General features: G+C 43.3%; 1 protein-coding gene across 1 annotated transcript; it reads left to right on the top strand.

The window, feature by feature from the left end:
- The first annotated feature begins 635 nt into the window (after window positions 1-635).
- Window positions 636-10,952, top strand: srp19 (signal recognition particle 19). The gene is made up of 5 exons (XM_038805083.1): window positions 636-781; window positions 1,883-1,958; window positions 6,398-6,469; window positions 6,569-6,677; window positions 10,183-10,952. Exons 1-5 carry the CDS (start codon window positions 744-746, stop codon window positions 10,314-10,316), a joined length of 429 nt encoding a protein of 142 aa, XP_038661011.1. The 5' UTR covers window positions 636-743; the 3' UTR covers window positions 10,317-10,952.
- The last annotated feature ends 1,143 nt before the right edge of the window (window positions 10,953-12,095 follow it).

Here is a 12,095-nt window from a genome sequence, read left to right as displayed (position 1 = left end):
CGAGCAATGATCACCCTACTCAAACCCACGTATCCACCCTATACCCGTAACCCAACAATCCCCCCATTAACCTTAAACTATGGGCAATTTAGCATGGCCAATCCACCTAACCCGCACATCTTTGGACTGTGGGAGGAAACCGGAGCACCCGGAGGAAACCCACACACACACGGGGAGGACGTGCAGACTCCACACAGACAGTGACCCAGCCGGGAATCGAACCTGGGACCCTGGAGCTGTGAAGCATTTATGCTAACCACCATGCTACCGTGCTGCCCCATATGCGTGTCCTCCATTGATCTGCCATTTTGCCAGCTGCAGCAGGAGGCCACGCATCTGACTGCAATAAAGCCACAGTTGTACCCAATCTGAGTCTTTGTGCAATTGATCGTGCATCATAACCCTTTTGTAAATCTTTATATCTGTTGCCTGAAGCATTACTTGGTTTTATTAAAAGTTATTTTCACAACTTCTTTTTATTGTTCTCTAGTTTGGATATGTCTTTCTCCTCCCTTGTTAAAGGTGACATTTCAAGGAGGGTGGGGTGGGGGTGTAGGAATCTAATTTTCGGGACCAGATTATTTAAAGTCTGGGTAAAGCGGAAGTTGTGGTGCTTTGGAAATTGACAGCTGCAGTATCCAGTAGGATCTGTAGGCGGAGGAGCCCGGACCAATCGGTGCAGTGTAGAGGTGGCTCTCCTGGTTTGATAGAGAGTGAATCAGCAGGAAGTGGTGTGAGACAACATGGTGTATCTGGACAAGAGTCACGCTGATAGAGAGCGGTAAGAGCCTGCCCGCTAGTGGAGGGTGTTGTTTAATGTGCTGAGGTTGGGAAGGATTCTTTGTTTAGTAGCGAAATGTCCGAACGTTCCATTCTAGAACCCTGCAGTTTTATTGTGTCGTCATAAAGCGGGGTGGGTTGCCCCAGGTCTCGGGCATGCGCAGACTGCTCCGCTGTATCAGCCTCTTCACATTCCACACCTTTCACTTTCTCACCATTTTGGGGGTCCCTCGTACAGCGACTGCTTACAGCTGCGGCTGCCAGGCGAGTCCCGTTTTAGCTGGTCATCGCTCCAGTTTGAGAGACACCCAGTCAACAGGATAATGACTTTGAACCTATTTCCTGTCCGCTGCCACACTCCCCGTAATTTTACCAACAAGTTCTCTATCCATGTTTGCTAACTGGCCTCATCTTGCACATACTACTGTCTGAGAAACCAGCCAGAAAGTACAGAGCAACTGGAATACAAATAAATCTCCAACATGTGTTATCTGAAAGCGCTGTTGAAAAGGAGTGGGAAATTGAGCATTGCTATAGGTTATATTAAATCGAGAGCTGTATGAATATAAAAACAAATCTGTTCAGAAACACATAACTAAATGTTTGTGTTTATAAAAGATCAAGTTATATTTTTTGAGATATAGGTTTATTGTGGAAACCAGTAAAAAATCAACATTAATGATAGCCAATGCTGATAATTGAGTCAGCGGGGGAAGAGTTAGATAAGTTTGCATCGAGAAGGATAATCTTTATTGTCACAGGTAGGCTTACATTAACACTGCAATGAAGTTACTGTGAAAAGCCCCTAGTCGCCACATTCCGGTGCATGTTCGGGCACACGGAGGGAAAATATAGAATGTCCAATTCACCTAACAGCTGATCTTTTGTGGGAGGAAACCGGAGCACGTGGAGGAAACCCACGCAGACACAGGAAGAACGTGCAGTGACCCAAGCCAGGAATTGAACCTGGGACCCTGGTGCTATGAAGCAACAATGCTAACCACTGTGCTACCGTGCTGTAAATTTCTTACTTATTGGAGTTTTGTTTGTGATTACCTAGGGAAATTTTTGAGGTTTCTAAATGTTTTTTTTGCCTTTGTAGGTTTATTTGCATATATCCAGCATATATAAACAGCAAAAAGACTATAGCAGAAGGAAGAAGAATACCAATAGAAAAGGTGAGGTTAAGGATGATTGATAACTGCTGACTGTCATGGAATTTTTACAGCATGGAAAGAGGCCCTTCGGCCCATCGTGGCCACGCCTGCCTACAAGCACCTATTTACTCTAATCCCATTTTCCAGCACTTGACCCGTAGCCTTGTATGCTATTGCGTTTCAAGTGCTCATCTAAATACTTCTTAAATGTTGTGAGGGTTCCTGCGTCTACCACCCTTTCAGACAGTGAGTCCCTCTGGGGGCAAAAGTTTTTCCTCATCTCTTCTAAACCTCCTGCCCCTTGCCTTAAATCTACACCCTTTAGTTATTGCCCCCTCCACGAAGGGTAAAGTACCTTTCTACACCCCCCTCATAATTTTATACACCTCACTCAGCCCCCCCCAAACTTCTCTGCTCCAAGGAAAACAACCCCAGCCTGACCGACCTCACTTGAGAGTTGAAATGCTCCAGCCAAGGCAACTTCCTGGTGAATCCCCTCTGCTCCTGCTCCAGTGCAATCACCTTCCTATAGTGTGACAACCAGAACTGCAAATGAAGATGTGGACTAACCAGTGTTTTATACAGCTCCATCATAACCTCCCTTATTCTATGCCTTGGCTATTAAAGACAAATATCTCACATGCCTTCTTAACCACCTTATCTATTTGTCCTGTTCACTTCAGGGACCTAAACCAATATCCCTCTGATCCTCTGTACTTCCTAGGGTCCTATCATTCTATTCATTTGCCTTGTAGTTCTTTCAAAATGCATGACCTCACTTTTCAGGGTTAAATTCCATTTGCCACTGTTTTGCCCGTATATATCACCCTGTAATCTAAGGCTTTCCTCCTCAGTATTTAACACACCACCAATTTTTGTGTCAGTGGCAAACTTAGTGATCGTAGCTCCTACATTCACGTCCAGATCATTAATGTACACTAGAAACAGCAAGGGACCCAGCACCGATCCCTGCAGAACACCACTGGACACAGGCTTCCAGTTACGAAAACAACCTTCTACGATCACATTCTGCCTCCTGCCACAAAACCAATTTTGGATCCAATTTGCCAACTTGCATTGAATCCCATGGGCTCTTGTCTTCTTACTCGGGCTCCCATGTGAGATTTGGTCAAAATCCTTACTGAAGTCCATGTAGACTACATCAGCTGCACCACCCTCATCTACAAACCTAGTCACCTCCTCAAAAATTCAATCACATTAGCAAGACATGATGTCCCCCTGACAAAGCCATACTGACTATGTATTCTGCAGTCCACACTGTGGTATGGTCCTTATCTCCAATTTGCATCATCGCTTCTTCCCGACTCCTGCAGCTCTTTCTCCTCCTTTTGAACATCTTATCCTTTTCTATTGCCCTTATTTTCTTTCAGTGACATTTGGTCTGGCACTCCCCAAGCATCTGACTGTTTTCTATCTCAAGATGTCCTCAGTCTCTCCTTTAGCCTCTTCAGTCTCTGCAGCATTTTATTCGGAGTGATTTTGGTTTTCACCTTGACTTCACTTTGTTCCTCTCAGTTCACTGGCTTCAACTTTGCAGTCTTTTAACAGCTCTCCTCCATCGTCTGACCCTGCGACTGCTGTTGCAAACCCTGTCAATTCTAGTACAAAAGTAAAATACTCTGGATGCTGGAAATCTGAAATGAAAACAGAAAATGTTGGAAATACTCCAGGTTCGGGAGTGCCATGAATACACAGCCAGGGGTGAGCTCAGAAGGATTGGAGTCGGGGGGGGGGGGGGGGGGGGAAGAGTGAAGTGAAGGGAAAGGATAATCTGAAGGGATGTTGGTACACGAGTTGTTGGAGCTAGTTATCCTTTAAAACTGAAAGGAAGAAGAAAAGGTTTTGTTAAAGCATCAGGTGAGACAAAATTGTGAAGTGAAATTCCCCCATTACATTTGCTCAAAACCTATTACATGAATAAAATTCTGATGGAGTAATTGATCTGAGCATTAACTCTGTTTCTCCCTGCAGAGATGCTACCTGACCTGAATATTTTCATAACAATTTCAGCATTAGTCTCACTCCCTCCCTGAATTTTTAACTCCGGAATCAGCTTGGTGTCGATCTTTGCCCTCGCTTCCTCAGCTACCAACTTCAGAAACAGGATTACCTGGCACAAATGTGCAACGGACATCCAGACCTTCTCCTTGACCTTCTGTGATATTGGACATCTGCACTCCCTTAACTTTACCAGTAATTGCAGAACCTTTTGGTACCTTGTTCTACCAATTGGACTTCCCTCCCTAAACCTCGTCCTCTCCCCTCCATCCCTCCCACCTCACCAATGTTCACCGATCTGAAGATCCATCACTTGACAAAGCTTTTTGGTTACTCTGCACAATCATTCCTGACATAAATTTTCAGTACTCCAATCTCCCAAAAAGTCCTCCAAAGAAGTAGAAACATGGGGTGACTGGCCCTCCCAAGCCTACAGTACTACTACTGGGCAGCCATGGTGGAAAGAGGGAGGGGATGGGTGAAAGCAGACACTGAATAAGTGAGGATGAAGGAGAGCTCCTGTACAGGGGCGACCCATAGACCGTGAGACATAGAAGCAGAATTAGGCCACTTGGCCCATCGAGGCAGCACTTCTGCTTGACCGAACTGTCACCAGACCCCCCATCTGCGGCAATCAGAGATTCGCACCAGCCATGCTTGGCACGATCTTGAGGTGGAGACTGGACCGGGGGGGCACTGACGTTGGAGACTTTTACACAGAAAACAGACTAGCCACCTTAGAGGAACTGACAGAGACTGCAGGTACCTAGCTGAAACAAACTACAACATCTACAGCTTAAGAACTTTCTCCGCAAGGAGACAACAGCATACACATGGATCCCGAGACACACAATGCCAGAGGAGCAACTGGACGTGGACAATCTGGGGAGGGGAAACTGCGGGGACCTATACGGACGATTATTAAAAAGGACACGCTCCCCACCGGACGAAAAATGGGAGGAAGAAAATGGGGGTGGAAATAGGGTAGGGACTCTGGAGCGAAGCACCGAACAGGGTCAACTCTACCTCCTCATGCAACAGAAAGTTGTGCGCAGGGCGCACCTGGATTCTGGATTTGTTTATTGTCCTGTGTACCGAGGTACAGTGAAAGTATTGTTCTGCGTACAGTTCAGACAGACCACTCCATACATGAAAAGAACATACATAGGGCAAACAAAAAATACACAATGTAAATCATAGACACCGGCATTGGGTGAAGCGTACAGGAGTGTGGTACTACTCAGCAGAGAAGATAGGTTGTTTAGGTGTCTGTTAACTACTGTTTTTGAATCTGTTAGTGCGTGTTCTAACCCCTGCCAGATGGAAGAAGTTGAAGAGTGAGAAAGCCGGGTGGGAGGGCTCTTTGATTATGCTTCCCACTTTCCCAAGGCATCGGGAGGTGTAGATGGAGTCAGCGGATGGGAGGCAGGTCTGACAAGACGCTGAATGAACTGGTTCTTCACTAAGGTGGAGGACAAATGTGAACGGTGCCAGGGAGGCCCGGCCAGCCATGCCTACATATTCTGGACATGCCCAGACATGTTGGATTTTGGACAGCCTTCTTTGAGGCAATGTCCAAGGTTGTGGGGGTGAGGGTGGAGCTGTGCCAGAGAATGGCAGTCTGTATCGGATCAGCCAGAACTATTCATGAGGAAGATGGTCGCACCCTTGCTTTTGCTTCCCTAATCATCTGCCGGAGAATCCTGCTCGACTGGCAATCCATAGCACCATCCACAGCTGCAGACTGGCTGGCAGACCTGTCAGAATTTCTCCACCTGGTGAAGATCAAGTTTGCTATCCGAGGGTCAGAGGATGGCTACCACAGAGCATGGAGGTCATTCACCAACTTGTTTCTAAATCTGTTTGAGACCAATAGAGCGAGGGGGTGTGTGCACACGGAGCCTCTGAGACAGCAAGGAATTGACTGGGGTTGAGGGGGAGGAAGGAGGAGGAGGCTGGAAAACAGCCAGAACCGATATCGGGAGCCCAGAGCAAGGCCACAAGAAACAGAACCCCCAAAGAAACACTAAAAGTGAGATGAGACGGAGGTGGGTGGGAGGGAGGGAGGAGAAGGGGATGGGGCCAAATGACAAGGGGGGGGGGGGGGAAATCACCGCATACATGTCAGTGAAAGATAACTGCCCACTTTATAATAACTGACCCGCGAAAAGATCCTGAAATAACAAGGGGGGGGGGGGGGGGGGGGGGGGACCAAGGGGGGAGGAAGCGGGGGTATGTCTTCACCAAGGGAAATGTCTTCTATATTGTAACCGATGAACATACCTATGTTGAATGAACACTGCATAAAATGTAAAACTTCTGTAAAAACAATTTTAAAGTGTTTTCGGTACGCCCATGAATTTACTGTGAAGTGCATGCTTTATTTAAAATGTGTTATCTCAATGGAAATTGTTGTCATTGGTAATTTTCTTTCTGTAAAGGCTGTTGAAAACCCAACATTTGGAGAAATTCGAGATGTTTGTGCAGCTGCAGGACTGATCGTGGCAGTAGAGGTATTTATTATGTTTAATGTTAATTTTGTTGAATATTGAGTATCTAAGATTCCTGGTGTTTTTTCAGTCCCATTAGTATACTTTGTACACCATTTTCAGAATAAACTTTACCCACGTGAGTGGAACAGAGATGTACAATTCAGAGGCAGAATACGGGTTCAACTGAAAAATGAAGATGGGTCCTTCTGTTTAGAGCAGTTTCCCACACGTAAGTAATTGAATCTGTAAAACATGTGCAAAGGTCTTTTAACTATGTAGCATGTCTTATGCATGAGGTAATTTTTATTTTTCCTGAACAATGTCTAATACGATGCACTTCGTATTTTCAATGCAAATAATGTGTTTTATTCACAAACATGGAAATATATCCTGGTACCATTAACATAAAGACTAATTAAAGTGTTTGTCAAAGTGTCACGTACTAGATTTGTTAGCAACAGCAAGGGTGATGCGATTAAAGAGACAGTGGCAGAATGCTCAGGAATTTGGTTAAGGGACTGGAAACCAAAACTAGTGGTGAATGGTTTTTTTTTCAGGGTGGGTATAAGTATACAGTGATGTTCCTCAGGAGTCTATATAGGAATCTCTACTCTTTTAATATATATTAATGACCTAAACTTGGATATAGGGAGCATAATTTCAAAGCTTGCAGGTGATGGAGAACTCAGCAATCTCATTATCACTGAGGATAACAGACTTCAGGAGGACTTTGATTGATAAAATGACAGGTAAAATTTAATACGGAAGTGTGAGTGATACATTTTGGTATGGAGTGACAATATAAACTGAATGGTAGGATTTAAAGGGGATAGAGATACCTGGCAATGTATGTACACAAGCGTTTGTAGGTGGCAGCAGAAGTGGGAAGGTTGATGGGATCCTTGACCTTATTAAAGCATAAGAGTGTAAAAGTAAGGAAGTTATACTAAACCTTTTATAAAATACTGGTTCAGCCTCAGCTGGAGTACCATGTTCCATTCTGGGCATGATGTTTTGGGAAGGATGGTAAGGTCTTGGAAAGGCAGAAGGTATTTGCTGGAATGGTACCAGGGATGAAGGATTTCAGTTATGTGAAAAGATTAAAGGAAGTGGTTCTCCTTCAGGCAGGGAAGATTAAGAAATAAATTTGATAAAGTTGTTCAAGATTATGTGTGTTTTTCATAGAGTAAAGAGGAACTGTCTCCAGTGGTAGAAGAGATAAATTTAAGGTGTTTGCAACAAGAAGTAGAAGCCACATGAGGAAACAATATTTATGCAGTGAGTTGTGATCTGAAGTGTATTGCCTGAAAAGATGGTGAAAGCAGATTCAGTAGTAACTTTCAAGAAGGAAATGGATAAATACCTGAAGGGTAACCATATACAGGGTATGGAGAAAGAGCAGGGGAGTGGGACTAATTGGATAACTCCCCAGGCTCAGTGGGTCTAATCGCCTCCTGCCCCCGCTCGTTCCATGATTCTATATTTTGAGTGAAGATTTTTGTCAAGGCAAGTTCTATTGCTTTGTTGTGCAGTAACTGATTTATCTTGCTTCAAATATCTCTGCTAGTCATATGATGGCACTCGAAATCTGTGAAACAGCTGAATAAACATCAAAGACCTCAAATCAATGAACTTTCTGAATCTAATTGTACTGGAGGAGAGTAAGGATAGCATGAAAATTCTGTTCAACATATGTACACTTTCTTACAAGTGACTTGTTTAATCTTACAACTTGTACAGGTGATGAATTGTATTCATTTTAAATGGAAACTTCTCTGTCTTGTGACACTGATTTATCTGTTTTATTTTCTCTAGACTGTGATATTGGAGCATAAAAAGTTACCGAAATGGGCTATTTTGCCCATTTGGTCTATATTCATATTTATCCTGGACATGAGCAGTAGTTCTAATTCACTGTGTTCCTGCATTGCTTTATTCCTGCATCTTTAATCTCCCATTAATCAGGTGTTATAACCCAGCAAACTCCTCCTTCCATTTTATAAATTAGTAAAGTTTGCCCAATGACTGACAACAATTGAAGACTAACTTCACTTTGCAAGCACATGATGTATTTTTGCCTGCTTACCTTGGAGCATGTATACAAAGTTGAGATATTCGTTGTTCAGGAGATTTACAAATTATTGAAAGCTTTATATTTAATATCTATAACCATGAGTGTGGTGTATTCATGGGGTCATCATAAAATTGATGGGGCCATGATAAATTGCCCTTAGTGTCCAAAATTGCCCTTAGTGTTGGGTGGGGTTACTGAGTTATGGGGATAGGGTGGAGGTGTTGACCTTGGGTAGGGGGTAGGGTGGAGGTGTTGACCTTGGGTAGGGGGTAGGGTGCTCTTTCCAAGAGCCGGTGCAGACTCGATGGGCCGAATGGCCTCCTTCTGCACTGTAAATTCTATGTAAATCTATGTCTATGTAAAATGACCTCATGCATTTTGACATTACTTGCTTTCATCAACATTTAAGGACCACATTATAAAATTTGAAAAGTACAACTTTAATATTGTGCAGTTTTAGAAGTTCCCATTTTAAAAACTATGGGCAGTTAGGTCAACTTTGGATGTAGTTCTTCATTAGAACGGAAAGATGAGTAAATTTCCTGTTTGGGACTTTGAGGTGGTACGGTATAGAGCAGCTAGAGGGGAGAAATTACAAATAATGCAATCACAAGCAAAGTTGATGGTTTGAATGACCTGCAGATTGCTTAAAATAAGTGTGGAAGTATGATCTAGAGCAGCATCTCTGTGAAGCAGTGGAAAGATATTTAAATTAAAAAAAATAAATTTAGAGTACCCAATTCATTTTTTCCAATTAAGGGGCAATTTAGCGTGGCCAATCTACCTAGCCTGCACATCTTTGGGTTGTGGGGGCGAAACCCACGCAAACATGGAGAGAATGTGCAACTCCACACGGACAGTGACCCAGAGCCGGAATCGAACCTGGGACCTCGGCGCCGTGAGGCAGCCTGCTAACCACTGCGCCACCATGCTGCCCGCAGTGTAAAGATATTGACAAAAACTTGATGTAGGAAGATATTTAAATGGAAAAGTTTAGAAATGTGCAGTAGGTCAAATTTAGAATAGATCCACTTTCAAAAGGCTCTTTCACTTCTGGACTGAGTTCTGTACAGTCGGCAGAGTGAATGTGTCCAAAGTTTGGCAGAAAAGTGCTAAGTTCATTGTAAGTTAAACATAAATATTATTATTATTTCACAGTATCATAGAATTTACAATGCAGAAAGAGACCATTCGGCCCATCGAGTCTGCACCGGCCCTTGGAAAGAGCACCCTACCTAAGCCCATTCCTCCACCCGGTCCCTCTACCCCCACACAACCTTTTGGGAACCAAGGGGCAATTTAGCATGGCCAATCCACCTAACCTGCATATCTTTGGACCGTGGGGGGGGGGGGGGGGGGGGGGGGGGGGGAAGGAGACCCAACTAAAGTTAGTATTATATCAAGAAATGAGTTCGAGAATTTCTAATTTTTGGCAGATCTGGGCAAGGTATACTTTTCTATCTGAAGGGAGTGGTTCCGAGTGATCAATTGGTTATTTGGGGCAAGAAAGGGACGCTTAAAAATATTTTGAGTCTCTGTGGGAGTTTATTGGCAATGAAAATAAAACAGTGTGAACTAAAGAGCTGTTTCAAAATCACTGATACATTTTTAAAGAAAGTCCTAATTTTCTATGATTTTCCTGCCTCTTCCCTCTCCCCAGGCAAATCAGTAATGTTATATGTAGCTGAAATGATTCCAAAACTGAAGACCAGGACTCAGAAGGCTGGAGGAGGAGATCAGAATGCACAACCTGGGGAAGGTGGCAAGAAAAACAAGAAGAAGAAGAAGAAGTAAATCAGTTCATGTTGCTGGCTTTAGTTATATTTATTTTGAAACCATTCCTATAGTAAACCTATTGAGCATGCTGTGTTTTTGTTTGGTCTGTAATGTAGGACAAAACTGGCACTGCATTTGTCTTTGTTCTGAAGTAGTTGGGAGGGAGTACATTCAAAACATTATAATTGCTTTAGATTAAATTAGGAACATATTCAGATATTTTTGAAAAGTGCCCTGTGGTAAATTTTTCGCTGCATTTCTGATTTAGAGCTGGTGTCCATAATAAAATGAATATAATTGATACATTATGTTGCAACTGTATGCCTTTTGAAACGTCAAGAGCTTTTCATGTTTACTGGTTCACAAGAATGGAGTTTAAACTGATGTAGATTTGACAGAGATCCGTTTCAAGAGAAGATTAATATTAAAAAGAAAGTATGACAGTCAAAATAAGCATTTGTCAACACATGAAGCTGTAAAATTGGATTGACGACATGGGTGAAGTAACCTGCTTCTGTCATAAATTTCTTTATATTTCCACGTAAAGTCGATATCTGTAATGTATGCTAAAGCGGCAGGTCTTTTGCTCAAAAAGAAATTCCTGTCTGTTGTCAAGATGATAGTAATTAAATAAATAAATAATTATGTTTTCAATTGCAGTTTCTTATTTTCAAAGCCTAAGTGTAAAATTGAGGAAGTGTATTTAGGTACAAAGGTAAGTACAGAATTGGAAAGGATCAGGCCAGTCCCAAAAATTGATGACTTTCAGTTGCTCATTGCCTCAAATATTTCCACACTGTCTGCTTCTACATTGTAATTCTTTGTGAGCGTTCCTGCTTTTAGGACTGAGCTAATATTTTCATTCATTTACGGGATGTGGGCATCACTGGCTAGACCAGCATTTATTGCCCATCCCTAAAAGCCATTGAGAAGGTGGTGCTGAGCTGCCTTCTTGAACCGCTGCAGTCCCTGAGGTGCTGTTAGGGAGGGAATTCCAGGAATTTGACCCAAAACAGTGAAGGAAAGGTGATAGATTATCAATTCGAGGGGGGGGGGGGGGGGGGGGTAAACTTCCAGGTGACAGTGTTCTATGTATCTGCTGCCCTTATCCTCTAGATCAGCGCTTCTCAAAGTGTGGTATGAGTACCGGTGCCGGTACTCGAGCCATCGTCTGCCGGTACTTGGAGTGTTTCCAGAAAAGAAAGAGACAGTAATCCTGGATTGGCTTGTTTCGCTTACCGGTCCCTGGCACGTTGAGAAAAAAAAAAACTGCCGGTACACCACATCAGATAGTTTGAGATGCACTGCTCTAGATGGCAGGAGCTGTGGGTTTGGAAAATGCTAAGACCAAGTGGTAACCATAAGACGTAGGAGCAGAATTGGGCCACTCGGCCCATCGTGTCTGTTCAGCCATTCAATCATGGCTGATATTTTTCTCATCCCCATTCTCCTGCCCTCTCCCCATAACCCCTGATCCCCCTATTAATCAAGAACAAATCAATGAGGGCCTACAGACTTGCATTCCTACTTCGGTCAGCATAATGCCAATAGAACTTGGGAACTGGTGATTCCTGCCCTCTTGGAATTCCCAGGATTGGGCAATTAGCATATATTTACATCTGTGCTGCTTAGATTGAACTGTCTTGTATGGCAATGGCCAGCTGCTAGCATGAAGAGCTGGCTGGTTCATGGAGATTAGAAACATTTTTGTTTTTTTTTAATTTAGAGTACCCAATTCATTTTATCCAATTAAGGGGCAATTTAACGTGGCCAATCCACCTAGCCTGCACATCTTTG

This window comes from Scyliorhinus canicula, chromosome 8 (genome assembly GCF_902713615.1).
Source record: "Scyliorhinus canicula chromosome 8, sScyCan1.1, whole genome shotgun sequence".
In the NCBI taxonomy this organism is placed as follows: Eukaryota; Metazoa; Chordata; class Chondrichthyes; order Carcharhiniformes; family Scyliorhinidae; genus Scyliorhinus; species Scyliorhinus canicula.
The sequence above is the reverse complement of the archived record's forward strand: the minus strand, read 5'-3'. Positions and strand labels throughout refer to the sequence as shown.